Here is a 27,424-nt window from a genome sequence, read left to right as displayed (position 1 = left end):
TCAGATGAGTCTGGCAGGTCACATCATAGCAGCGCCCCCAGGCCACAACCATACCCAGCTGCAGGGAGAGCTGGGGCAACAGACACCCATAGTGGCCCAGGAGGGAAGGTTCCTGATAGGCTTTGGCATCCCCAGTCAGAGTTCAAGGATGCGGGGCCAGGCTGGGGTCTGGGAAGGTGTCCCAGAGTAATCTGAGTTGGGTTTCAGTGGGAAGGCAGGGTGGGTAGAGGGGAGCGTGGGAAGCATGGGGAACAGGTAGAGGCAGGTCCAGGGAAATGGCCAGTCCCATGGGAGGAGCAGCATCTTCCACAGAGGAGGACGGAGGTTCCCAAGTAGCACGGTGGTACGTTTTCTGGAGCACCACACAGGGAAGTTGCCCTGGACGCTTCCATCCATAGCTGGGGGTCCTTGGCCAGGAGGCAGCTTGGGCCACTGGTGCCAATTCAGTCCTCTTGGGGATCCGGGGGTTCTCTAGAGAGGACAGATTGGGACCTGGTCTGTGGGATGTCAGTGGCTTATGGGCCTGGTGTCCAAAGCAGAGGCAGCACTGGGAGGCTTGGGCTTAACTCCCAGGGAAGAGGCCACACTCCCATGTGAGTACCCCCTGGGTGCTAGGCTAGCCCTGAACCCCTTGTTTGAGAGACAAGGACATGGGCCTGGGAGGGCCCAAGGCATGTTCAGTAGACCAGGGATAAGCAAGGGTCCAGGCATCCAGAGTCCAGGCCATTCTGTGTCAGCACCTATCTTCCCATAAGGTGTGGGATCCTGCCCAGCTGGGGTCCTGCCCTCAGTGCAGGTGGGTGCCCATTGTCCACAGGTTCAGGTGACTGTTGTTTACACACTGGTGCTTGCCCACGGTGGGGGGAGGGGGGGCTCACTTATGGGCCTTGCCGTCCTCTTTTCCTCCTACCCTCACCAGCTTTCTCCCTTCTCTTCTTCTTCCTTCAACCCCACGTAGGAGGATCCAAAGTGGGAATTCCCTCGAAAGAACTTGGTTCTTGGGAAAACCCTGGGAGAAGGCGAATTTGGAAAAGTGGTTAAGGCGACAGCCTTCCGGCTAAAAGGCAAAGCAGGGTACACAACCGTGGCCGTGAAGATGCTGAAAGGTACCTGTCTATGCACTGTGCACAGGTGGCTCTGCAGGAGCCCCAAGGGCTGGACGAAGCCCCCCTGACAACCAGGGTGCTGGCAGCCAGCCAGGAGCCTTCTCCAGAGCCCCCCATTGCTATTCTTGAGGGGCTGCATTCTGGAGACCCCCGTCACGGATGAAATGGGCCAGGGTGGGCCCTGGAGAAACAGAGCAAGAGGACTTTCCTCACTTGGAAGTTTCTAGAGTGGTATTGCTTTTGCATCAATATTGGGTAAAGATCTGAGTTTTAAAAAAATTAAAAGCCCTTTTTGTCTTGAACTGACAGCTCTCCCTCCCCAGTCTGCCCCATTCATTCCTCTCAGCCCCTGGGGTCCTGGTGAAGAAGCCACCTGTAGGGACTGGCCCCTGCCCCCTGGGGCCCTGCCTGGCCTGTCCCTGTGGCCCTCAGCGAGGGCCCTATGACCAGTCATGCCACAAGTTTGCCTCTAAGTGGGTATATGCTCACCTACCCATACGCAAACACTGGTGTCCACCCAGAGACTGGGTGGACAGTCCAGTGGCCCAAGGGCCCAGTGGCCATGCAGTGGGTGCAAGCTGGCAGATGTACATGAGAATTCTAGTGCCGCAGGTGGGGCTACACCGTGACAACCATTACCTGAACCAGTGGGTGCTTCTGAATGCTTACCTAGGCCCTCAGACTGGGGTCTCCCCATGCCCCCCTGAGGCTCCAGGAACTAAGGGGCCGCACTGAGACCAGCCCAGGCCGCCACATGTGGGTCCTGACACCCTATCTCCCAGCCGCCCTCTCACTTCCAGTGCACAGCCAGAGGGTGCAATGTGGCACAGCTGCCCCAGGAGGCCTGTTGAGCCCCAGCTTCTGACTCCACATCCCTCCCCTCGAGATTAGGCTCCTGCTGGGAGCCCAAGCACAGCTCTGCCCACCCTCAGGATGCACATGCTCAGCATGGTGAGAGGCCACCTCTGTGAAGCCTCATCGTCTTCAACTTTCTCCAGGGCCTCACCCTCCTGTTGCGTGCTTGGTCAGCAGGTGTTTTAGGACACGGGACAAGCGTCTTACCTTCCCGGGATTTATGAGGATGGTCTCTGTGCACCACTGTCCTTGAAAGATGACAATTGCAGGGAAATGCAGCCACTTCCACACACAGCCTGGTCCCAGGAGGGTTTCCATGGAAAGAGCCTGCCGATAAGGAAGTTTGCTCCTCAGGGTTGTTATTCCCCAGAAGCAGATGAGGCAGCTGTTGACCCTCTCTACAGGCTGAGAGAAGCCCTGAATAGCAGGGTCTTTGGGGGCCTTGTCTAAACCTAGGTAGGCTGTCTGGGAAGGAGATAACCAGGGTCTGTGCAGACCCGTGATGTGGGTCAGTGACCCAGGGTGGTCACAGAGGGGGCTTCCAGAAGGGATTGGTTTGCAGCCTGCTCTGTTTACGTGCATTTCAGAGAACGCTTCCCCAAGTGAGCTGCGGGACCTGCTGTCAGAGTTCAACCTCCTGAAGCAGGTCAACCACCCACATGTCATCAAGCTGTACGGGGCCTGCAGCCAGGACGGTAAGGCCGGCCAAGGGACAGGCAGCTGCCCAGTGCAGGCTGGGGGCTCTGGGCTGCTTCGTTCTTCCTCCTTCCCCTTCCTTGTCCTCTCTGGCTCTGGCCCCACCCAAAGCCTGCATCCTCCCGCGTCAGTGAGAGGATCAGGAAGGGCTGCTGCAGCGGTGTTTGCATGAGGCTCCTGCCCCCGGGCCTGCTGTAGCTGCACAGAGGTCTGTGGTGACATCCTGGTCTGTCAGCACCCTGCTCCAGGCAGAGCTCCAGGGCAGGGAGCCCTAGAAACAGATGGTATGTCCTGGGCACCTACTGGGGACTAGGAGTGTCGTGACCTCCAGGTGACCCCAAGCCCAGCCCTGCATGGTGAAGGCATCGTCACCATCTCTCACATAAGGACACAGGAGATTGGCCTGGTCTGTGCTGCTCGAGGGCCTCTCACTGTGTGTCCTCGTACACGCAGATGTGCGTGCTGGGGGAACGAGAGGGCAGGGTCCCCCAGGGAGAGGGCAGCAAGGACACTGATGGACACCAGCAGGACTCGAGGCTGGGCTTGGGACAAGACTGCAGCCTACGAGCTGCTGAGAACAGGGAGCAGGTGCCACACGAGGCTCCAGATCCTCTGCGTCCGTCAGCCATCCCCAGCCTGTGCTGCAGCAGGGCCGAGGATGTAGAAAGACGTGACGTCCTGGCAGCAGGGGGCTGGCTCCCAGGGCAGCACTAGTAAGGCAGCCGCCTGCCTTGGGCACCCCAGAAGAAGGCTGCGCCCGGCCGCCCAGGGAGCCTCTTTGGCATGGCCAGCACAAAGAAGAGAGCAAGCCGTACCAGAGTGAGCCGGGACTGAAATACGTGCTGCACGGCGCCCAGGCCACTGGCCAGAGAGGGCTGTGTCCTTGTGCCCACTTACTGGTGGGGGCAGAGCCTGCCTAGGGGCCCTGCAGCCTCCTCCCGGCCCAGGCTCTGCAGGTAGCCAGCTCACAGCCCCCTCTCTGCCCCCAGGCCCGCTCTTCCTCATTGTGGAGTATGCCAAGTACGGTTCCCTGCGGGGCTTCCTCCGAGAGAGCCGCAAGGCGGGGCCCGGCTACGTGGGCAGCGGAGGCAGCCGCAGCTCCAGCTACCTGGACAACCCCGAGGAGCGGGCCCTGACCATGGGCGACCTCATCTCCTTCGCCTGGCAGATCTCTCGGGGGATGCGGTACCTGGCTGAGATGAAGGTGTGTGCCTTGCCAGCCCGGGCCTCCACCGCTTGCGCTGGGGCCCGGGCTTCAGGCGTCCCTGTTGCTGTCTTCCTTGCAGCTTGTCCATCGGGACTTGGCAGCCAGAAATGTCCTGGTAGCTGAGGGGCGGAAGATGAAGATTTCGGATTTTGGCCTGTCCCGAGACGTTTATGAAGAGGATTCCTATGTGAAGAGGAGCAAGGTACCGGGTCCCCAGGGGTGTGGCCCAGGGCTCCCAGAGGGGTTGGAGGGCGGTGGGGGGGGGGGGTGGGGGTGGGGCAGGGTTCCCGCAGTGGGCCTGGGCAGAGCCCTTAGAGCACCTGGGGAGGAGAGAGCAGATCATTTTAGAGTATAAACTTCTAGCTGTCATCTTCAGATCCCTCCCTAATCGTGGGTCCCCAGAGACCCAGCTCAGGACTCGTCCCTGTGTCTGTTCCTTCTCTTCCTGAGGGCCATACCCGCCCTTTCAGAGCACCCCTGGGAAGCTGGGCCTGCAGCTTCTTTTGCTTTTCATCACTTTTGAAGGTCAGCTAGCGCTGCAGAAATGACAGTTCTCTTCTCCGCAGTTGTTCCCCTCCCTTCTACAGGATGAAAGGTCCCTTGTTTCCTCTGTGTAACTTAGCTCTTCGCTCAAAGGAGACTGAAGTCAATAAGCCTCACTGTGGCAGTCATTCTGGGCAGAAAGGAATGAACTGCGTTACAGGTGGGGGTTCCCCTGGAACAGGGACCTGGGAACCCCTGGCTGAGCGACTTTGGAAGGCTCACAGGGAGGCCCTGGAGAGGGAGTCCAGAGATGCAACGTAGGATTCTTAGACGCTTTCTCCAAACCACTGGAATAGTTGGTTGGGGGCCCTTCTGGGGAAATTTGTGTCCCTGTATTGTCCAGTGCCCTGTGGCAGTTCCAAGTGATGTATAAGTGTGGGTGTTGCCTTCCTGGGGTCAAGGTTATATGCATGGGGCACCACGATGCCCATCTGGGCAGCCTGGCAGGGGGACATAGTTCCACTGCCCTCTCAGCCCCTCTCCTGTTGCCTCCTGGTGACCGGACAGGATCACTCCTGGGGCCTTTCAAGAGCTATGCCTACCAGCTTTCAGAACAGACACTGCTCAAAAAAGAGAAGCACAAAAAGTGACCACATACACTTCAGATTTGTTCTAAGGGATTAGGAGAAGCCCCGTGTCGCCACAGACTGTGAGGACGATGTTTCATTTTTTTCTGGGGTTTCTGTGGTTCTGTTTTGTTGTTTAAGCTTATTTATTTTGAAAGAGAGAGAGAGAGATCATGGGCTGGGGAGGGGCAGAAAGAGAGAGAGAATCCCAAACAGGTTCCGTGCTGTCAGCATAGAGCCTGACACGGGGCTTGAACTCACAAACTATGAGATTGTGACCCGAGCTGACATCAAGAGTTGGTCACTTAATGGACTTAATGGCACCCCAGGTGCCTCTGGGGTTTCTGTTGTGACAGCATATCTCAGAACTGCTAAAGGGGAAGTGGAGAGGGGCCGCTTCCCCTATGGAGGGGTGTGGACACAGCCTTTCTATAGATGCACTGATCCCCCCAAAATGGCCTGTGTCCGGGAGCAGAGAAGTACAGACATCCAAGCACAAGGCCTCCTAGAGAGCACAGGCAGCAGGCAGTGTTGCTACAAACACTCACACCTCAAAAAGTCACACTTCATGAAGGTTGGAAATCGTGAGGAATGCTTTCAAGAAAAGGAAACTGCAGTAAATTTTGCATTAAAATCGATCAACCACATTTTTGGTTGATTCTTGTCCTAAGACTTACCTACTAACTTGTTTCTCAAGTTGCACTGGAAAGCATTTGTTAGGTCTGACCCCAACAACTCTGCAGTGGGCACAGTTTCTCAGAGGGTGCTAACAGGGCTGTGGGATAAAATGATAGGGAAAAAAGAAGCCCCAAGACATGGAAACAGATTTCTTCTCTCAGGGCTTCTCAGAAAAGCCTTTAGTGTGTTGGTTTGCCTCAGAAGTCCCCAAGATGGAAACGCTGGAAGTTGGTTTCCTGAACTCATTCACCCTCAGAAATCAGGAGATCTTGCTGGATGGTGTTGTTGGCCCACACATTGGGCATCACCACCCAGGGCACCCCAGAGCCCTCCGGACCTGGCCCTAGGGAAACCTGGCTTGGGTGTGGTCTTGATTCCTTGGGTTTCTTCTCAGCAGGGATGTGATGCATGACGAGCACGCCCTGTGTAGCTGTGGGCAGGCCAGCTGACTCCCTCCAGCATCTCAACTGTGCCTGGGAGACCAGAGTTCCAGCCCCTCTGAGGCTCTGCTGCCAGTTCTGTGCCTGGGAGCACTCTGGACATTGCTCCTCAGCATCCTTCCAGAGCTGGAAATGCACGGGACATGGCCCCACACTCCCCACCCCCAGTTCCCAGGGTGTCAGAGCCATGTTAATGTCTTTCCGTCGTTCCCTTTTTAGGGTCGGATTCCAGTCAAATGGATGGCAATTGAGTCTCTTTTCGATCATATCTACACCACCCAAAGTGATGTGTAAGTATGGGTGTTGCCTTCCTGGGGTCAAGGTTACAATTCATAGGGTGCCACGATGCCCATCTGGGCAGTGTGGCTGGGGGGTCAACACTGGCCCCAACACTGGCTCATACCAACCATCTGCAATGACCACCCCCCTGCCAAGTTGAGGGGCCTTCATGTATTCATTCAGCAAACGGCAGGGGCCCACGCAGTGGTTCTGAGAGTCACAGTGGAATGCGTGAGAACAGTGAATGGGTAACTGGAAATTTCCCTCACCATCCTCCTTGCCAGCCCCTCCCTCTCCTCCCTGGGCATCTTAGTGCCACGCAGGCCCAGCTGAACCGTTCCCCTCTGTGGGCCTGAGCGTGGGCTGGGCTCAGACAAGTCCTACCATAGGTAGGGTGGCCTTGGGTGAGTTGCTGGGTTGGCGTGTCCCAATCTGCTTGAAGAGAGGAACCAACACTTGGCCTTACAGGTCAAATCATAAGACCTGATGGTTTTCAAAAACACAGCAGACTTGTTTCTGAGTGTTCTTCCATCAACGCACATGCATTTCTTGAATCATGTGGGCTGAGAAAAGGCAGTTCCTAAACAGTTTTAAGCAGCTGTGTTCGGATTATGTAAAGCTGACTGTAGACAGTTGGAAAAGGCAAAGGGTAATGAAGACACTGCAAGTCAGTTGGGTCGCACGGCCCCTGAGTAGCTCCTGAAGGTCCTGGCCTACAAGACCGTCTAGTGTTTTCCATGGTGTGCAGGCATATACTTCTTATCTCTGTAAGTGGGCTCATGTGATGATGCTATTTTACAATGTGATTTTGGTCCCACTTCACAGTAAGTTCTCCCTCACAGTTAAATAATTTTCTGTGCCAGTGCTGTTTTTCTTTGAAGATTTTACGTTTCCAAGCCCACAGAAAAGGTGAAGGAATTGTACAGGCAGCCCCATGGCCTCAGTCCCCGCCTCACATGTTGGTGTACCTGCCCGGCTGCTCTGTGCTGTCCCTGGTGCTTTGGCGCATCTCCACAGGGCCAGCCGAGTACCCCTTGTGGGTGTGGGGGCCGAGCTCTGGCGGCGGCCTGGTGGGCCTTGTGCACGGCAGGCGTGAGAGCAGGGCAGGCAGCCGGCTCATCCCTACCTCCATTCCACATCCATCCACGCAGTCAGGCCCAGGCTGAAATCCGTGAGCACTTGGCTGGCTCTTTGCGCTGGGGGCGCTGATGAGGTCAACAACAGCTGGGGGGATGGACGTCTGGTCTGCCGAGAAGGGGACGCCGCTGGCCCAGTGCAGCCGCCCACTGGTTGTCTCACTCCCCTTAGGTGGTCCTTTGGTGTCCTGCTGTGGGAGATTGTGACTCTGGGGGGCAACCCCTACCCTGGGATCCCTCCGGAGCGGCTTTTCAACCTCCTGAAGACAGGCTACCGGATGGAGAGGCCCGACAACTGCAGTGAGGAGATGTGAGCAGGCTTTGCTTTGGCCCAGCCTCCCTCAGACACAGACAATGCACTCATTCCCTCGCTGTTCCTGAGCAGCCCTGGGCACGAGCCCACGGTGAACCAGGGAGTAGGTAGTAAGAGGGCAGAGCACACCAAGGCAGAAGGCTGAGAACCAGCACTGGGCACGATGGCAGGTGCTGGGGACCCTGACTCTGCTGGGAGCTGAGTGGGTTTCCTGTGGGTGGAGGCTTACATGGATGAGGGGGAGTAAGGCCAAGGAAAGGTGGTGGAAAGGATAAAAGGGTGCTTCAGACCCAGAGAGCAGCTTGAGCCCAAGGCCTGTCCCTGTCAGACACCTGGGGAGGGGCAGATAATTCAGAATGACCCTAGGAGTGCACACTGGGGAGGGCCCACATGGAGGCACAGAGGCCGGCAGGTGGCAGGCAGGAAGAGCCTGCCCCACAGCCCAAGAGTGCCGGAGTCTCCACATGGTAGTTCCAGCAGATGATTCTTAGAGGCCAGGCTGAGAACACATGGGAAAGGCACCACCAGGGGCAGAAACAGGCCAGTCCATTCATTCAACACAACCTGTTGTGTGCCTGCCACGCGCCTGGCTCAGGGCTAGATGAGGGAGTGCAGGGGTGAGTAGGTGCCACGTCCCTGGGCGGCTCAGGGCACACCCACGTGGCAGCCCTGGAGGCCCTGCAGCCAAGCCCGGGCCCCAGGGAAATGAGGAAGTGAGGACGGCCCAAGGCAGAGGTGTGGTTGGCAGAAGCTTTTGTTTGTTTCCATAACCAGTTCATACTTGATAAGAGTTTAAGGACTAGCCCCCGTACTGAGCATGGCATCCTGTCAGCTGTTTACCAACATCTTTGAAAAGGAAGGGAAAACAAATCTCTTTCAAGGGCAAGGAGACCCACAGGATGCTGGACCACAGCACCAGGCACCCTGACCCCCTAACGACACTTGGATCTTGGCTCAGCTCAGCAAAGGATGTCCAGTGACGCAGAAACAGCTTTGGGGTTTGAGAACAGAGCCCTGTGGGCCCAGGGCACCGTGCTGGCTATGGCGGCTGTGATTGGGCAGTCCATGCTGGGTCATAACTGCTCATCTGTGCTTCCCGCCAGGTACGGTCTCATGCTGCAGTGTTGGAAGCAGGAACCAGACAAGAGGCCAGTGTTTGCTGACATCAGCAAAGACCTGGAAAAGATGATGGTTAAGAACAGAGTGAGTACCTGGGGCTAATTCCTGGCGTTGCCCACCTGCAGGCGGAACATGGCAGTGGGGGGACTCCAGCCTCACCCCTGTTCTGTGGAGTTCCCAGTGCAGGGTCAGAGCAAGGCCATACAAAGGGAGATGGTCGTGCCGTCCCCTGAAGGCAGCCAGCACCTGAACCCTTCTCCTTGAGCCAGGCCCCTTCTCAAATCATAAAGAAACCAAGATTCTTCCCTTTATGCTTAGAGCTGTTCACAGACAGGTGTGGGAAGCAAATATTCCAAAGTCAAACAACATCATTTTCAGTAAAGAAACAAGTCATCAGAGTAGAGCTGCGAGGGGCCCCGCGGGGGGTTGGAAGCGGCTACAGAGTGGTGGGGACTGCGGCCAACAGGAGCACACCAGGCCCTCTAAAGGACCTCTCGTTGTAGCCACACATAACCTATAGGAATATGAGTACCAGAGTGCCTAGTCTTCTGAATTTTAAAGAATATTTATGTAAAGTTTTGCAGTTTTTTTTAATGCTTATTTATTTTTGAGAGAGAGAGACAGAGCTTGAGCAGGGGAGGGCCCAGAGAGAGGGGGAAACACAGAATCTGAAGCAGGCTCCAGGCAAGCTGTCAGCACACAGCCCGACGCAGGGTCTGAACTAACAAACCATGAGATCACGACCTGAGCCAAAGTTGGACGCTTAACCCGCCCAGCCACCAGGCACCCCTGAAGCTTTCCAGTTGTTAATGTTAGTAACTCACTTAAATTTCCAACAGCTGGGGCGCCTGGGTGGCTCTCTCGATTAAGCTTGAAACTCTTGATTGCGACTCAGGCCATGATCTCACAATCAAAATCAAGCCCCGGGTCAGACACTCTGCCCCTCCCCCGCTTGTGCTCTTTGCATTCTCCCTCTCTCTCTCTTTCAAAATAAATAAATAAATAAATACTTCCAAAAGCTCAGTCTGGTCCAAATAAATCATATCTGGGAGACTCAGTTCAGCCCATATGCCTCTGGGTTACAACTCTGTAGGTAAACGAGAAAGCCGACAAGTTTCAATTAATATTTACTGAGCAACTGCTATGTATCATTTTCTGTCTCAGATGCTGGGGATACAAGTAAACAATACAGACAGATCTTACCTTCAGGGTTTCAGGGTTTCATCTTTACCTTGGCACATTTACTAAAAGTTGGCATTTCTTCAAACACAAAAACAAATGTGCCTGGTGTAGGCCGCTTGTAATAAAACCTAACATCAGGGTACCATTTGGGCCAAGCCTCCAAATCCTGTGAACGCAGGATTACCTTAAATCAAAATAACAGGTGATGCCAAGAGAGCCGACCTTCCTAGAGAAGCATCCAGGAAAATGCTACAACTGTTCTTTACACATTTAACCAGGGCAGTGGAAGTGGCAGGCACTGAGAAATCATCACGCTTGGGAGCTAAAGCCCAGAACAGCCTCCTATGCAAAACCCATGTCAATGACTTCAGATTTCTGAGTCCTGATGCTCTGTTCTAGATGGGAGTCCTCAGAGGAAAGCTGAAAAATGTTAGCAGGTCAGAGATGCTTCTTGGCACTCGCACATGAGTAATGGGGCTGCAGTGAGCTCTCCCAGAGCCTTGGGTTTGGTAAAATGGGCCGGTTCCCCAGTGCTGGATGTAGTAACCCACCCCCTTCCCGCATGTTGCAGAGGTAAGACTAGGCAATGAAGGAGCACATTTCTGTCCCAGGCAGGTGACTTTCTAGAGGGAGCAATGAGGGCTGTGGAGCAAGGCCAGCAAAGCAGAGGCTGGGAGGGCTCAGTGCTGGCTGTCTGGCAGGGGGCTCAGGTCGTGAGGAGAGGCTAGTAGGCCAGCATGAGGTGGGACTCAGCCAGTGAGTCTGCCTTTGGGAGGAGAGGAGCAGGGGCCATGTCCAGTAGTGACCCACGCGGGGATGACCAACTATCTCTGTCTTCCAGGACTACTTGGACCTGGCTGCCTCCACCCCATCCGACTCCCTGCTTTATGACGACGGCCTCTCGGAGGAGGAGACGCCCCTGGTGGACTGTAATAATGCTCCCCTCCCTCGAGCCCTCCCCTCCACGTGGATTGAAAACAAACTCTATGGTAGAATTTCACATGCATTTACTAGATTCTAGCAACATCGTTCCTCTCTGCACTATCCTTACTCTCTGTAATGCTTTTTAAGAGTGTTTCTGGTCTGAATGAAACCAAAGTTCTCTCTGAACCTTTTTATTTGTAAATGTCTGACTTTGCATCCGTTTACATTCAGGCATTTTTGAAACTGTGTGTGTGTGTGTTTTTTTTTTTAAAGGATGTGAAAATAAGTATACTTACCACACTGCCTAGCAACTTATGATAATAGAAAAGAAAGAGCTGGGCAGAATTCTCAGGGGATATTGAGAAAATGATAAACAAGTCATTTCTGGGTGGGTATGCATCAAGTCATAGTACTTCTAATTTAACTACTGGGATAAATTTACCCAATCTGGGGAGGCATTTCATTAAGACAGGAGGAGCCGGCACCACCCCGCCTGCACTGAGGGCACAGCCTGTGGTCACTCCCAGAACCCATCTGGGTGGGCAAGTGGCTCTTGGGAGGCCACTCCATACTAGGGAGCTCAGCCCAGCCCACATGCCCACCACCAGGGAGGACACATGAAGACTGCTGTTTTCACATCCTTTGCGTTACACACCGTCATGACAGTTGTCACTTATGAAGTCAGTGCTACAAGCTGGAGCAAATGCTTCTGAAAGAACATAGTCTGTGGTGCTGTGGTCTTGCAATGGACAGTAAATACGGTTCTTGCCAAAACTCCTTCTTTTGTCTTTGATTAAATACTTGAAAATTTTTTCTGTTTCCTAACTTGATCATTGATTGCTTTTAAATCTTGGAGTGTCAAGCATTTTTCAGCTGAGATTGTTCCTTTTGCATGCCTCCTGAGTCACTGATTCCTTGCTGGCTTTGGGTCTGGTGCCACACACCATTGTCTTGTCGACGCTGGGGGCTCGCCCGTGCGCACCCTTGATTTGGAAGATTCTCTCCTCCATGGTGGGTTTGGATGGAAGATGAGTAGGCTTCTTTACATTAGAAAACTTTTTATAGAAGCTTCCCACTGCAGTGAGCCCTTTAATTCAGCAATGCTTTATGCTGCCTTAGAAAAAGACTTAAACAGGTCAACAAATATTTATATCAGATTTGGGAGTTCGAAGCTTATAAAAGTCAAAATTGGGAGTTTCTGTTAAGTTACAGTTACCAAGAGAGCACGTGATATTTCCCCCCAAATATGACAGTGTTTTGGAAACCCGGAGCACGAAACCATTCATGTAATTGGCACAGAAAACCAGAAAGTTTGGTTTGAACCTCAAAGGGAGTTTTGCCAAGGCCTTACTGTCTGCACATGAAGTTTTGGTTCTTCAGTGCAGAGCAAATGATCTGTTTTCATTTTTAGGCATGTCAGACCCGAACTGGCCTGAAGAGAGTCCTGTACCACTCACGAGAGCTGATGGCACTAACACTGTGTGTCCAAGATATGCAAATGATAGTGTATATGCTAACTGGATGGTTTCACCCTCAGCGGCACAATTAATGGACGCATTTGATAGTTAACATTTCTTTGTGAAAGGTAATGGACTCACAAGGGGAAGAAACATGCCGAGAACAGAAAGTCTGCCGGCCCCTCCTTTGTGCACTTCACACTGGCTGGTGATTTTCCCTCCTGGCAGACGTAGCGTGCTGGACCAGAGTTCTGAGTCCAGCCTTTAGGTATTCCTTCCTCTCCAGCCCTTGGCAGTGCTCTGTGTTGGTCTGTGTTCATCAGTGACCACCACACCCTGTGCTCAGACGTGTGGGTCCCTCACTCACTACCTGAGCGGTTTGATTTTTCTTGTTGCCAGCAAACAAGGCAACACGATTTAAACATGAAGCACACACACCAAAAAAGGCAGCAGGAAAAAAAAAAAAAAACTGGCCCAAATGACACATCCTTGTTCAGAACAAGAAGCCCAGCAAGGCCCTATCGTGGTATCGAACCCTTGGCCAGGGCTGGAGGGGACAAGGGGACCTTGGGACAGGCCTCAGCTCAGCATTTGAGATCCTGGGAGCGGTTTGTTTTTTGGTTTTTGTTTTTAATCGTGTAACCTTTTCTTAGGAAGACATTTGATTTTTATCATGATTTAAATGGATTCTTCAATTTAGCACAATAGATTTGATGCTATGTAGATAGGCAGTGTGAGAGGACAGGGCTCACTGAACACTTCACTGTTGTTCCCATCACTGAGTGATCACTACCTTCTGGCAAGAACAGAATGAAGAAGAGGGGCGTCTGAGTGGAGTGGCCTCCCGTCCCGGGATTGCTAACAGCCGAGACTCGGCTGCCATGAATCCCACCCCTGCCAGCCCCCAGGGTGCCGCATCCGTCCAGTGCCAGAAAGCGGTGCCTCATCTCGCACATTAGGAATGGGTGGGGTTAGTGCGCAGTTTAAAAGGGACAGTTCAGCTAGTTCTGTTAGAAGTAACGTTGACAGTGACCGAGGATTGCTACCCTTCTGATCACAGTTCTGATGCGGAAAAGACAATGTTTTGGCTCTCATAGAGCTTGTGTGAAAAGGTACGTGTATCCATTCATTCTGTGTTTGTAACTCAATGCTGCTATATAGCAAGACGTTTTTGTTTATTAGATTCTGACCATGACTCATAAGCTTCTTGTCATTCTTCACTGCTTGTTTGTGGTCACACACACTCAGTGCCCCTCCCATCTTGTGGAGGCGGCTTTCGGGAAGTCCCCGACAGCTCTTCTGTCTGTAACTTTGCAGGAGAGGGTCGGTTACCAACACACTGCCTGGTCTTCAGACTTAAAGCACTGTGAAAGATTGACAGTAGCCTCATCCAAATACTGTATCCTACAGGCATTTCACAAAAGCAATGAAATGGGGGCATTTTTGTGGCCAAGAAGGCTTGGATGAGTATGTATCAGAGCCTCGTGATGTGTGTGTATGTGTATGTGTGTGTACACACACCCAGAGAGAGCGCTGGAAAAACACTTACTGGAGATGGAACATGGCTTTAGTTTAGGCCGTTTTTTAGATGCACTGTGATGAATTCTGTTACAAATATCTAGTTGTGGTAAACTTTTGGTTTTCAGATGTGCTTAATGATAGTCTTAGCAATGCAAAAATAGGGAGAAACTCTCTCACATAATTAAAAATACCTTCCCAATAAGTGCGAGTTGCCACAGTAGGTTTGTTCTTGGCAGGGTGAGAACTCCAGGTCAAACTGGCTGACCCAGTGATGGGGAATTAACTCTTGACCAATAATCTAATTGTCTGTTCCTGAGTTTTAACAGCATTCATATTTACTAGTCCTATCAGACAATTTTCATATACATATACACAGAAGTTACTAAGTATTAAATATTACTGGCTGTAAGTAGCAATCTGTCAGTTATTAAAGTTTGTAAAATCTATTTATGAAAGGTTATTAAACTATACCATGTTATTTTGCTTTTGTAATCAAGGTGACTAAGAACATAATTTCAGTTATGTAAATAAAATTGTGTGTCATAAAATGTGTAAACTTCTTTTCTCTTTTTAACTTCCCAGTTGGAAACCTCGGGTTTCTGATTTTGAAGTTTCAATATAAGGATTGAAGTATCACAGGGAAATCTGTTGTATTTATTGACTTGTCTCACCCATTATGTATGTGATGAGGCCCGTTTATGGCAACGGTTAAAACTCCTCTAACTCTGCCATTCAGGAAATTCCTTCCTTTATGTTTCCTTCCCTAAAATAGAGTAGCAGCCAGTCTAGTTCAGGTATTTGTGGCTTTCTGGCAGTTTTTCTATGGCTTATTTCTTGAAACTGCAGTTGGGCAGTTGTAGGAGAGAGGATGTAAAATGCATAGCCATAAGTGAAGGTCCATTAGTCAGAGGGAAAAATTTGCCCTGAACCACCATGAAGCTTTAAACACTAAGTGCTTCTGTTTATGTCTTCCTGTTGGGTCATGGAGGCATGCTCTGAGCTCCTCCTCCAAGGCCTGGCAAGGAGCAGGTGGGTCAGTTGATAATCACATGTTGTTACCAACATAAATCTGATTTCTGGTTGTATCGTGTGCTAGATGGCGAGGGCCTGTGTCATTTCCCTCGTGTGTGTGCACATGTGTGCATACACAGGCTGTCCTTGGCCCTCGGAGCTGTAGCTCCTGGCCCTCGGCACCCATGTCTGCTCTTGGCGTCCTCCTTCAAACTGGCCACAGGGCCTGGAAATAAATATAATTTCTAGGGTCAGTTATTTGCTACAGCCTTTCTCTCTGAATGTTTAGAAACGTATGCCGAGAAAATCTCATACTAAAAATACTAAAAACCCCTTTTTCAAGAGCATTGAACTTCCATCAGGAGTGTTTGTATGTGTGTGTTTGGTTTATTTGTCTTTAAAAGTCCCATTTCTCCACTGTCTTCCACAAAGGATGCTTTCCCACCACAAGGCCAGCTTATTTGGGTGGAAATTCAGCTGAATATAATGTCTGAGAATGGGGTCCGGACAAATACTTCACACATAAAAGAAAATTCTAAGGCAAAACATAATTTCCCCCAGTAGAAATAAAGCATTTTTTCTCCAGTGAATGGTTTCCTGTCCTCCTTTGAGCATATTGATAGGATACTTAGCAGGTGGTATTTAGGGTGGTTCTAGGAGGTGCCTGAGAAGCCCTTACCTCTGTGGCCCCGGAAAGACATAGTGTGGGTCTGAAGGGCATGTGCAGCGGTAGGGGGTGCTGGGAATGCCTCATATCTTCAGTGTGGAGGTAGGCACAGAACTTATCCCCTGCTGTCGCCCTCATGTGTACAGAAAACACCCCTTTCCGCTGAGGCCACCTGCTGTGTCCTCGTCTCTTCCCAGGCAGCAGCCTCAACGGCCTTGTTAGAACCGTGTTAGGGATTCACGTGAAGCGTTCTTAGCAGACATTGTGAAAAAATCAGAACCTGTATGTAGAGAGTTTTTCAGTTTGGGGCAGGTCTGAAGCCGAGGCTGGATGGGTGGCAGTGTGACAGCAGGAAGAATAAGCGTCACAACCAGAGTTAAAGAGGAACACACTATCGATGCCCAAAAGACATCACGGTTAATCTTTGCAACTCAGGTTTTGATTGCTGTGTCAAGAGAGGAGATATTTTTTGCAGAGGTTTCTGGGATGTGCTAAATCACAGGACCTGGCCAAGCAACATCTCTCAGCGGGAGCCCGGGCCCAGAGTCGCGACAGGGAAGCCATCTGCAGGAACATGTGGCTGCAGGAACATCAGTGTCACGGGGAACTGGGCCAGGCAGCGCCGAAGGAGTCACGACCCGAGACCACCACAGCCACTGTGACCCCAGGAGGCACCATAATCCTGCATCCTTTCAGAGGATACTGAGCAATTCAAGTTCAAAGTTAGCATAAGCAGGCAAGGTAAGGACAGTAAGTGCATTCTAAAACTAAAAAAATATTTTTTTGAGAAAGAAATCATTTTGATATTTCATACACAGATAATACTTACCATGAAAACTGTCAATTGCTTGAATAAAACCGTGAGGCTTCATTTTAAGCATCCCTGTTTTTATTTATCTTGGTCAACTTTGTAAACAATATCAGAGTAAACCATATGCTTTTTGGCTGCTCTCAGGAGAAGGATGAATATGAGGCTGCCTCTTACTACCTGAGGCAAAGGACTTTGCCCAGAGGACACACAGTGCCTGTATCACAGCCCTGTCCTCAGAGGCTTCGCTCACCAAGAGCCTATGACTTGCTTCATAGATTGTGCCTCTTGAGGGTTTTAAAGAGCTTGAGGGGCACCTGGGTGGCTCCAATCAGTTAAGCATCCGACTGTTGGTTTTGGCTCAGGTTATGATCACAGATTCGTGAGTTCAAGCCCGTGTCGGGCTCTGCACTGTCAGCACAGAGCTAGCTTGGGATTCTCTCTCTCTCCTTGCTCTCTGCCCCGCCCCCCCACCCCCACCGTCACTGTCTCTCTCAAAATAAATAAACTTAAATAAATAAATAGCTTCAAAATGTTCCTGGAGGCTCTGTGGCCACAGCGGGCCAGGAGCATGCCAAGGGTTTGAGGGGCTTTGTAAGCATGTGGAAAGGAAAGATCATCAGATGTGATTTTTAGGAAAAGGAGTGACACACAGGTTGCCAGGATTCTGGTGTGTCATAAGATGGTGACTGAAAATTGTATTTTTTAAGAGAAGTCTAATTATCTATAATCTTTAGTTTCGTAGAAATAAGTAAAGACCATCCAAATGAGAACAAGCAGAGGTTATTTATTCTGAACTTGCTATATAGTAAGGGAGTCGACCACCAGCACTAGCTTTTGACAGAAACTCAAAGGCAGGCAGAGGAGGGAAAAGCTTTATAGTAGAAAAGGGGGTGATGGAGAGAGGCCTCAGGCGTGTCGTGATTGGAGGTTGTTGGCATGGGAAGACTGGAGGTAGGCTATCTGGAAGCCAGGAATCTCATGCGATTCGTTTTGGGAACATAACTGGCTTTCTCTGGTTGGTCCTGATTCAGAAATAGGAGCAAAAGATAGGGAAACAGGCAGTCATTGACCAAGCCCTGACCATTCCGGGCTGGTGGCTGCACAGGTGTGGGTCAGAGTTTCTCAGTTTACATGTGGTCTGATCATTGTCTGCGTGTTCAGTCTCCGTCCGCCTCTCTGGTCATTTTCTTGCTTGTGAGAGGTTGACCAATTTAGGGAAGCCTAGAAATCCAGATCTTCACCGCTTTGAGACTGATCGTCCAGTCATCTCCATGGCCAACTGTACCATGAGGTCTTCTCGGCCTTTCTGTTGTGCATGATGGGTTCCATCATGTTGTTCCATCTGACGAGGAAGTGTCTGTGCAGAAGCATTTCAGGCCCTGGATAGAATGCAGTGGACCAGTATCACGACCACTATGACAAAAACAGGAATAATCAATAACCCCTGTAAGATGCTTTGAATCCACAACCCTAGTCCAGGCCAAGAATAAATCCCACACAGGTCATGAGAGTCAACCTTACAGAGCAAGTAGCTTTTGCTCTTTAAGGCATTGTGTAGCCTATCCCACCTTCCCTGTGTCACTGATCCAAATACAGTACTAGGAATGACACACACCATGACGAACCTACATGACATTTAGAACAATGCCACTGTCTCTTTACAGTCTCTCCTCCAGTGTTGATGTAAGGTAGTAATCCATTTGTGCTCTATGAGTGGTTTCAGGGAGAAATGTAGCTGTTTGGTATCATGATCTGCTACAGCATTTTCTTCAGCTTCAACATTCTCTTTTTTTTGCCTCATTCTCAGACTTCATAATAGCCACCTCTGTGGTAAGTAGAGTGTATCTAAAAGTTGCTTAATTTGCTCTCCATTTTTGTGGAGGTTCTAGCAACCCAAAGTCGTGTAGCACTCCAAAAGCATATTTCCTATCTGTATATATGTTCACTCCCTAGTCATTGGCTAGTTAACAAGCTCTAGTAAACGCAATAAGTTCTGCCATTTAGACTGATTTTACCTCAGGTAGAGGACTATATTCTAAAGGAGACCTTTGATTAATGATAGTATATGCTGCTTGATAACGTCTAGCGTTGAGAATGATCTATCAACAAACAGGATTAGCTCAGGGTTCTCAACATGAGACTGTAGTAAATCTGAGGGAGGTGCAGAGTGCTCCCAAATTATCTGAGGCAAAATCATCACAAGGCTCCCCTTCTTCTGAGAAGAAGGAGAGTGCCAGGATTTGGGGGGTTGTAGCGGTGAGTAGTACCTGAGAGGGAGAGAGTAATAGAATTTCATAAGAGGTTAATCAGCTGCCTGAAAAGTGCTGTGTTCTCAGTCAATAGTAATGGCTTTACTTCAGGAAGAATCATGAGGTCAGGCGAAGAGCCTGGAACTAGCTCAGCAGAAGCATCAGCAAATTTTGCAGCAGAGCACTTGTCCTAACACTAGGGAGAGACACCTTTACAGCGTGTCAAGGGAAGGCTATAGTAAGTGATGGCTTTTGGATAGTTCCCATGAAACTCCAAGGGCTTGTCCAAATTGCTCATGCACAAATAGACAAAAGGGCTTTCTGTTGTTTGGGATGTCTAGGAAAGGAGGCCATTGGGGAACTACCTTCAGGTTCCAGAAAGCCTGTCCATGTTTGGGCTCCCAGAAGAGAGAATCTCTTACTAAGAACATATAGTTCCTTAAAAAGTGTCAAAATTCCAGAAAAAGCAGCACCGATAGTCTGCAAAATCTAGTTAAACCTTTAAATCCTCCCAAATGCCATTTTGTCAGGGATCTACCATTGATTTGAGTAGTTTTTAGTCTATCACAAGAGAATGGTTTCCCCCTTCTACATGGATCATGCCCTAAACAACAGACTGCATTCTGGAAAAATGGTCATTTATCTTTTGAAATGTTTTTTTTTCTAAATATTATTTATTGTCAAGTTAGCTAACATACAGTGTACAGAGTGTGCTCTTGGTTTTGGGAGTAGATTCCCGTGATTCATCACTTACATACAGCACCCAGTGCCCCTCCCAACAAGTGCCCTCCTCAGTGCCCATCACCCATTTCCCCCTGCCCTTTCATCCTCCCTTCAACCCTCAGTTTGTTCTCTGTATTTAAGAGTCTCTCAGGCCATCTGCCTGAGGGGCTAGTCAATGATTGGCACCCTTCTAAGAAGAGAGAAATTTGGACCTAAGGAAGGCACACAAGGAAGAACATAAAGATGGATGCTGGTCTGATGAGAACCCCAAACTCAGGTCTGAGAAGCCAGCCAGAGAAACAGGATTCCAGAGCCTGTGTCAGTGTTCTACCCCACTACTCTCCATATGACAGACGACACTCTTAGGACACAAAATAGTAACCTAAAAGACGGCAAAAAGGGATGAAAGGAACGGACTGATTCCTTCAAAGATGCCAAACAAATGGAAATCAGTAACAAAAACCAGATTGCCACACTGAGAATAAATAGCCAAAGAACTCAGTGCAAAGCAAAGCAAAGCAAAGCAAGCAGAGGTCAGACCCAATGCCAATTTACCATATCCTTATAGACTTGATAAACCAAGAAACACAAGGCACAAGGAGTTTCTGTGGATACCACGCTTGATTGAAGGCAACAAGCAGTGAAGACCATACCTTGGTGGGGCCACTAGGGAAACTGGAAACAAGATGGCCCAAATGAAAACAGGAAAAGCTATCCAGAGTTTGCTACAGCAAAGGAGTCAGCCTCCATCACTTTCATTTGGCAGGAGCTCAAAAGCAGGCTTAGTGGAGTGGGAAAGCTTTACAGTTAAAAAAGAAGCCTCAGATTGGATATTTGGGGGAGGGACACTATATTCTTCTGATATTAATATACCACAACTGTACTTTAGTATTTTTCTCAATGGAACTACTTATTTTATGCGGCTCAGTAGATCACCCATTATCTGCCAAAGAATTTGAATTATGCATTATTTTCTCTCCAAATTTAAATTATACACATTTAATATCTGATGTAGCAATTTAAAAAATAATAAAACACTAACAATTTAAATCCATTGATGGCAGAATCTCAATTATTTTAAAAACAACTGTTCTAATGCAGGATTCAAATAACAGTTTACGAGAAGTGACAACTAGTTAACGTTAACCCCATTGCTTCCATTTCATGTCAGGTCCTGTGCTGGAAGAGCCTCTGCAGATTCCTCTCGGAGTTTCTGTCTTCTCCATGGTAAACTGAGGACCATAACCTACTCCACAAGGATGTCAAGAGGATTAGAGGGATTAAAACAGAGGGAGCAGTGGGAAAACCACCTGCTGCTGAGTGCACCCTCAGCCTGTGCCAGACATGGCTACACAGCATGATCAGTAAGGAAAGTATAGGATAAAGGAAGAAAAACAAATGCTATAAAAAAGAAAGGCCAGCACTTATAAGGCTAGTGGAAGTAGACAAAGAATGAAAGGTTTAACATGGAGGGGAGTGGTTTTACTGTGCATTGCAGCACATTAGGAAATGAGCCTGTTTTGCATCTGGTGAGTGAAAGTATAGACTTCTCTTGCTGTTACTTTGACACCCAGTAGAGGAAAGTTAGAGCTGTAGATTTTACTATTATTCATTCATTCATTCATTCACATATCCGTGGGTATGCAGTGAGCACCTATAATGGGGTCAGGCCCCTTGCCTGGCTTAGGGGTGCTGTCCCTGCCCTAGGAGACAGATAGTCTTGGCCAATTTAAAGTGTCTAGGGACAACATAAGGAACAGCCTAAGCATTTGCCATTACTGGATATGAGGCTAGAGTACAAGGTCCAGATACTCCTTTTTCTTCGGAATGCCTAAGGGCCATCAGCAGGAATTTCAAGTACAGGCTGATTATAGCATCTTAACTAAGAACATGCAGTGAACTTGGATTGAGAACTTCAAAGCTGCCAGCCTGGGAACATAATCCCCTGGCCATTCAGTGGCCTGACATTTATGTTTACTTGAAGTAACACCTTAAGCATTTAAAGAATTTCTGTCTTATCCTCTTAAATCCACCAATGCTGTGGATCCACTCTCTAATTCTCCCAAGACGGAATACTTTGCCTTTGCATTCACACTCCCAAGTCGGGTCCTCAGACTTACAGGACAAACGCTCATGGCAGGTTTAAACACTAGATAACTAATTTACACTAAGTAGACTCCCACAAGGCTGATTGCCATACTAGAGCATAACTAGGCATCCAGACAGAAAACTTAATTTCGTGACAGCAAAGTTAATCATTCATGCCACCTGCCGGAAGGGCTAGTCAAGTGGCAGAGATTCTGGATAAGGGAGACATCCTTGTGTGTTCTTATTTTAATCAATTCAATTCACATTTATTGAACATTACCCTTACTATGCGTAAAGTACTGGTGGATGAAAAAGACATGGTCCTTATCTTCAGAAGGTCACAGACCCATGGAATCTATGACTAGATGAATTATTTACTCTTGGACCAGGTTAGGAGGAAGGAATGTTAATGTTTATTTATTTTTGAGAGAGAGAGACAGAGCATGAGTTGGGGAGGAGCAGAGAGAGAGGGAGACACAGAATCCGAAGCAGGCTCCAGGCTCTGAGCTGTCAGCACAGAGCCCAACGCGGGGCTTGAACTAACGAACTGAGATATCTTGACCTGGGCCAAAGTCGGACACTTAACCGACTGAGCCACCCAGGTGCCCCAGGAGGGTTAAAACTATAAATGTTTACAGTTGCTCACAAGTGATATGAGAAAAAAAAAAATAACATGAGTCGTGACACCTTGAAATTAGGAAGAAGTTGCACATTCAGCAAGCCTGGCTTAGAAACGGGCTATTCAGACTCTCTTACTGGTGGAATTTCCCACAAGACATATCTGAGGAGAACATCTGTGGTAAAGACGTCCCAATAACCATCATCAAAGGAAGACAGCTGTGATTAGGAGCAGATCCTCCCAGCAGTGCCGCTTCTACAGGGTGCATCTCAGACTTCACCTCAGTCTTCTGCTCTAACTAATGTCCTTAATGGTGACAGTGAACTCCGACTGCCTGCCATCTGCCAGGCACGGTGCCAGACACTTCAAATACAAAACTGCATTTAACCCTCACAACCACCTTAGGAAGTATGTGCTGTTGTTACTGTCCCTACAACACCGCTGAGGAAACAGGCTTAGAGAGGCTAAGTATGGTAACCTGCCAAGGTAGCCCTGTAAGGAAAGCAGAACCTGGTGAGAGGCAGACCCCAGAGCTGCTCTTAGCACCTCCGTGTCCTTTCCAGACACAGGCAGGTGCCGGTGCTCTCTGACATCCCCTCCCCTGCTCAGGCCACTGCTCTCCAGGGCAGGACAAAGTGCCTTGGGGATGTCCCTAAAATAAGCAGTTGAGTGGAGGGGGTGTTAGGGAGGGCTTTCTTTTTTTCCACTCACTAAATCATACAATGTCAGATCTCAAGCCGTCTTCCAGAATGTCTACCTCAAACCCTTCGTTTCACATATAAGGAAACCCAGGTTCAAAGAAATGGAATGGCTAAAGGTCCAGCGGCAGCTCAGGACTTCCTCCCTGGGGCCTCACGCACAGCCCAGTGCATGCTAGGATGCTCGGACACTTCTGACGACCCGTCAGTCCTTAGTTCAGTGCCCACAAAGGCACTCATCGCCCCCTTTGGGCTCCCAGGACAGGGGTCCCCGACAGGACAGCGCTGCCATCCTGCGCTGAGTTCCTCCCTCTGGCAAAGTCAGCGGTCCGCCAGAGTTGGTACTCCTGTCCCTGCAGACGCTTGCTCCAGGAAGAACGGTTTTCTGCCTGAGGCACTCTCCTGGTCTCCACAAATCGTTTTTGGAGCTACACACACACATACTTGAAACAGATAATCGATTAATCAGTACCGTACGCCAGTTACTGAGCTTCCGGTGCCTGACACTGGGTGCGGGCGGGGCAGTGGGCGGGGCCAAGGCGGGGCTGTCGGTGTTGGGCGTGGTCGGTGTTGGGCGTGGGCGGGGCGGGGCTGGGCGGGCGCAAGCCGCAGCTGCAGCCTCATTTCCTCACGCGCGCCGGAAGTGGCGGTTGTCGGCTCAGAGGCGTGCGGTGGGCTGTGGCGTGGCTGCATCCCTGTGCGCCGGGCGCCGCCGGAGTATGCCCGCGGCCGGGGAGAAGGCGGCTGGGCGGCGGTCGCCTTGCGAGGACTGAGGAGCGCGGTGAGTACCCGGCCCCACCCGGCCTTGCCTGCCCGCGCGGCTCTCGCGACTAGGGCCCGAGTGGTGCCGGGGCGCGCGGGCCGAGGGCTGTGGATCCCTCCTTTGCGGGTCGGGTCGCTTCTCCGACGAGCCCTCCGGGGGGGGGCCCTGTCCGGGTGGGGTCGCCTCCTGGAGAAGCCCTCCGGAGACCGCTGCGGTGTCAGGAAAAGCCACAGTTTTTCGGAGCGGTTTGAGTTTTCTGTTGAAGAACGATGCTGTCAGAGACCGTTGGTTTGGGTGTGTTTTATTTTTGTCACTTTTTTTTTTTTTTTTAAGCTGTAACTCACCCCCGCCTCTGCCTCTCTCAGTGCATAACTTTGCAGTCCGCTGTTACCCCTTTATTGCGTTAAAGTAGTATTCTCCAGCTGCAGCCCCTCGCAGTTTCTGCCAGACACCAGGCGCCTTTAAAAGATGCACATTTGTGTCGGAATTAGTGGGGCCGCGGGGACTACAGGACAGGGAGCTTCTGGCATTTTCAGACTGCATCTGGAAAATTGCACTGTTGCTGAACAGCTTGCTGAGGAATCATTTGTAAAGGCAGTAGTGATGCTTTTATGATGACAGGATGAAACATTGATTATAAATCTTAAGCTTTTATCCTTCAGCCTGCTCTTGAGATTTATGTGCAGTGTGTGGACGTTTAGCCTCATGGAAGGTTCTCAGGAGCTGGGCCTTCATTCCTGGTGGAATTCATGTTGTCTTTAAATGTCGCATCAAAACGGTACTTCCAAACTTGGAGGTGGGAAACCAAGTATTTTATGACTGAGAATGTTGACCTTCATTTTGTATTGTTATTCTGATACCATTTGTTTAAAACTGTCTTGTGACTAAAAGAATGTAAGAAGGATGTCGGATGTCCAATATCTATGGCTTAGGAGATTTTGACATCAGTACACACCGTTTTGGTTCCCAACGGTTCGGAAATTACGTTTCTTTCTTAACTTTTTTATTGAGGTATAAAATACATATGAAGTCATCAAGTTCATAAATCTTTATTGTACAGCTCAGTGGATTTTTATAGATTTATTAACTTGTATAACCACAGGCTAGATCAAATTATACTTATAGAACGTTTCCATCATCCCAGGAGTTTCCCTCTGCTTCGTCCAAGTTTTACTGCTGCCCCCCCCCCCCCCCCATCAGTAATCTGATTTCTGTCATCAGCTCTTAGGTTTGTCTATTTTGGGCTCGATGTTAATGGATTCAGGCAGAATGCTGAGCAGTTGCTTGTGAGATTCACCCATGATGTTCCACGTATCAGTAGTTCATTCTTTTTTTTATTGCTGTTTAATATTCCATTGTATGGCTATGTGACTGTTCTTTTGTTGATGGATATTTGTGTTTCCAATTTTTGTTATTATGTATTTTGGGGAATGCTATGGAACATTCTTGTAAATGTTCTTGGTGAACACACACCTGTGTGCATTTCTGTCAGCTGTGGAGTAACTGTCATAAGGTAGGCAGAAAATTGTTTTAACCAACCTGGACTCTTTCTTTTCTTTTTCAATAGAATTTGTTATTTTAATTTATATAACATTCAAGATTGGTAAAAAGCAAAACTATTATGAGTTCAAGACTTAAGTGATTCGTTACCCTACGGTTATTTATTTTTTGAATTGTACACCTCTGACAATCTTCTCCCAGACTGTCATTACTTATTTAACTATCTGTTAGAGAAGTCTGCTAGATAGAGCTGGTGTCCCTGAAGCTTATTGCATAACGCTTAGGTAAGAACAGTGTTACTCAAATTGGTGGTTGTTAGGGGAAACGAAACACCAAAAGGATATGACTAAAAATGGATTGAAGAATCATGGGATTGCAAGTCAGTAAACTTAACATTGTTGTCATACTATACAAGTACTAGGTGTAAATGTAAAATTGAATTCTAGGGTTATTTACAAGTACGAATTTACTGTAGGAGTGCAGTGATTTCCATGTATACTGAGATGCTGATACATTTATATCAGAAACAGAAACATTTAAATCAGAGACATTCATATCAGGGGACAGACAACAGAAATCTGTGGCATGTGAGAGGTGCCCCAGACTGAACAAATAACGAGACCTGAAGCAATGGAATTGATAGAAGAAATAGAAGAATACTTTAAAATTAATATTAGTATGCTCAGATTTGGGAGGGTACCATGCTTATTGAACAGGCTGCCCTGAAAACAATAGTAAAACATAGAAAGAAGGAAAAATAGCTATGACATGGAAAATAGATCCAAAAGAGTCAATGCACATCTAACAGCAATTCCAGGAAGGAATAGAAATTAGAAGGGGAGAAATAACCACAGAGATTGTGAGGGTAGAAGTATCCAGGCAGTATCTTGGTCATCCAGAGCCAAACAGAAAAATGTTATCAGGAGACAAAGTACCAGCAAATGTAAATCAGCCCTTCCTTCTCACGCCTTCCATTTCATCTGTGTTGTGGGGATGATCAGTAAGTATAATCTTTTAAGAGAGCTTGTAGAAAGATGTGGCACAGGTTGAGGGCTTCTGGCTTTGCTAACAACTCCTATTCCCCCGTTCTCCTCCCCTCGCAATTGACAATAGATGCCAGATTTCCCATTCTTACCTTACGGTAGAATGGAAATAAAATACTGTGTCAAGGAAAGAAAGGAAGGAAACAAAGAAATTTGTCTTAGTAGAAGTATCTGAGTTTATGAATGGACTAGACATACTGAGTGTCTTAAACGAGTGTTGATAGACACGCCTAGATACATTCCAATGAAATTTATGAGCTTCCATGGATAAATAAATATACAGTCTCATAAGCTTCTAAAGAGAAATATATGGTTATCTATAAAGGAGTGAAAATCAGATGTGTGATCAGACTTCTAATTTGGGATGTGGTTATCTAACATAATATCTAATATCTAATATAATATCTAACATAAATAGTGTCCATGAGACATATTTTAAACTCAGAAACTTCTCACCAACCAACCTGTCATTCAAAGTGAGGGCATAATTGGAGCACCCGGGTGACTCAGTTGAGTGTCCAACTTTTGATTTTGGCTCAGGTCATGATCTCACAGTTTCTCGAGTTCAGGCCCCATGTTGGGTTCTGTGCTAACAACACAGAGCCTGCTTGAGATTCTACCCCCCTCCCCCACCCTCCCCGCACCCACTTGCATTTTCTCTGTCTCTCAAATAAATTAAAAAAAAAAAAAAAGGTGGGAGCAAAATAAAGTCATTTTCACCCATACCCACTAGGAATACCCCAAGAGGTACTCTATCAAGTGAAAAATTAATCCAAGAAAAATAGATATGGAATTCAAGAAACAGTGACCAAAGAAAATAGTATAACTTATTTCTTAACTCCAAGACATTGATAATGATAAGCTAAGAACTATAATGGAATGCTAAGGAAGGATTAATGGACCAGAGTAGTTATAGTTTAAAGTCTGTAATCTGGAGCAAATATTTAACATAATTTTAAAAGTTGATTGGGAAGGTGAGATATAGATAAAGCCATGCTGAAAGGCTTATCCTGAGCAAGGAAAGGCTATAGAAACTGACCAATTACATGCTGAAATGAATACTTTAAAGAATTTTAACCTAGCAGTCCTGTTTTCAGAGATTTATCCTATGGGTGAAATAATACATGGGAGGTCATGTATATATAAGGCTGTTTATGCTGGGATGTTTAATAGTGGCAATAGGTTTGGAAGGATACACAAAAACTGAAGAAGGGACCTGGGCCTCTGAGA

General features: G+C 48.7%; 2 protein-coding genes and 1 long non-coding RNA gene across 11 annotated transcripts in view; 2 read left to right on the top strand and 1 right to left on the bottom strand.

Annotated features, from left to right (window-relative positions):
* Window positions 1-14,989, top strand: part of RET (ret proto-oncogene) — a 52,676-nt gene extending 37,687 nt beyond the window's left edge. The window contains exons 12-20 of the mRNA XM_042908630.1: window positions 959-1,106; window positions 2,549-2,656; window positions 3,647-3,861; window positions 3,944-4,066; window positions 6,311-6,381; window positions 7,679-7,816; window positions 8,923-9,022; window positions 10,962-11,109; window positions 12,456-14,989. Of these exons, the coding sequence (XP_042764564.1) occupies window positions 959-1,106; window positions 2,549-2,656; window positions 3,647-3,861; window positions 3,944-4,066; window positions 6,311-6,381; window positions 7,679-7,816; window positions 8,923-9,022; window positions 10,962-11,109; window positions 12,456-12,613 (1,209 nt within the window). The 3' untranslated portion in view covers window positions 12,614-14,989. The remainder of the gene's footprint in view (window positions 1-958; window positions 1,107-2,548; window positions 2,657-3,646; window positions 3,862-3,943; window positions 4,067-6,310; window positions 6,382-7,678; window positions 7,817-8,922; window positions 9,023-10,961; window positions 11,110-12,455) is intronic.
* A 2,286-nt stretch (window positions 14,990-17,275) lies between these two features.
* LOC122202307 lies at window positions 17,276-23,438 on the bottom strand. Its single transcript, XR_006194584.1, has 2 exons — window positions 23,361-23,438; window positions 17,276-17,924 (listed from the first exon to the last, which is right to left on the bottom strand). It is a non-coding gene; the product is annotated as an uncharacterized LOC122202307 (long non-coding RNA).
* A 93-nt stretch (window positions 23,439-23,531) lies between these two features.
* Window positions 23,532-27,424, top strand: part of CSGALNACT2 (chondroitin sulfate N-acetylgalactosaminyltransferase 2) — a 45,978-nt gene continuing 42,085 nt past the window's right edge. For all 9 annotated transcript variants that reach the window (XM_042908632.1, XM_042908631.1, XM_042908633.1 and 6 more), the window contains exon 1: window positions 23,532-23,669. The gene's annotated coding sequence lies outside the window, so the exon portion shown is untranslated. The remainder of the gene's footprint in view (window positions 23,670-27,424) is intronic.

The sequence above is a fragment of the Panthera leo genome, chromosome D2 (genome assembly GCF_018350215.1).
Source record: "Panthera leo isolate Ple1 chromosome D2, P.leo_Ple1_pat1.1, whole genome shotgun sequence".
NCBI classification, from domain to species: domain Eukaryota; kingdom Metazoa; phylum Chordata; class Mammalia; order Carnivora; family Felidae; genus Panthera; species Panthera leo.
The sequence above is the reverse complement of the archived record's forward strand: the minus strand, read 5'-3'. Positions and strand labels throughout refer to the sequence as shown.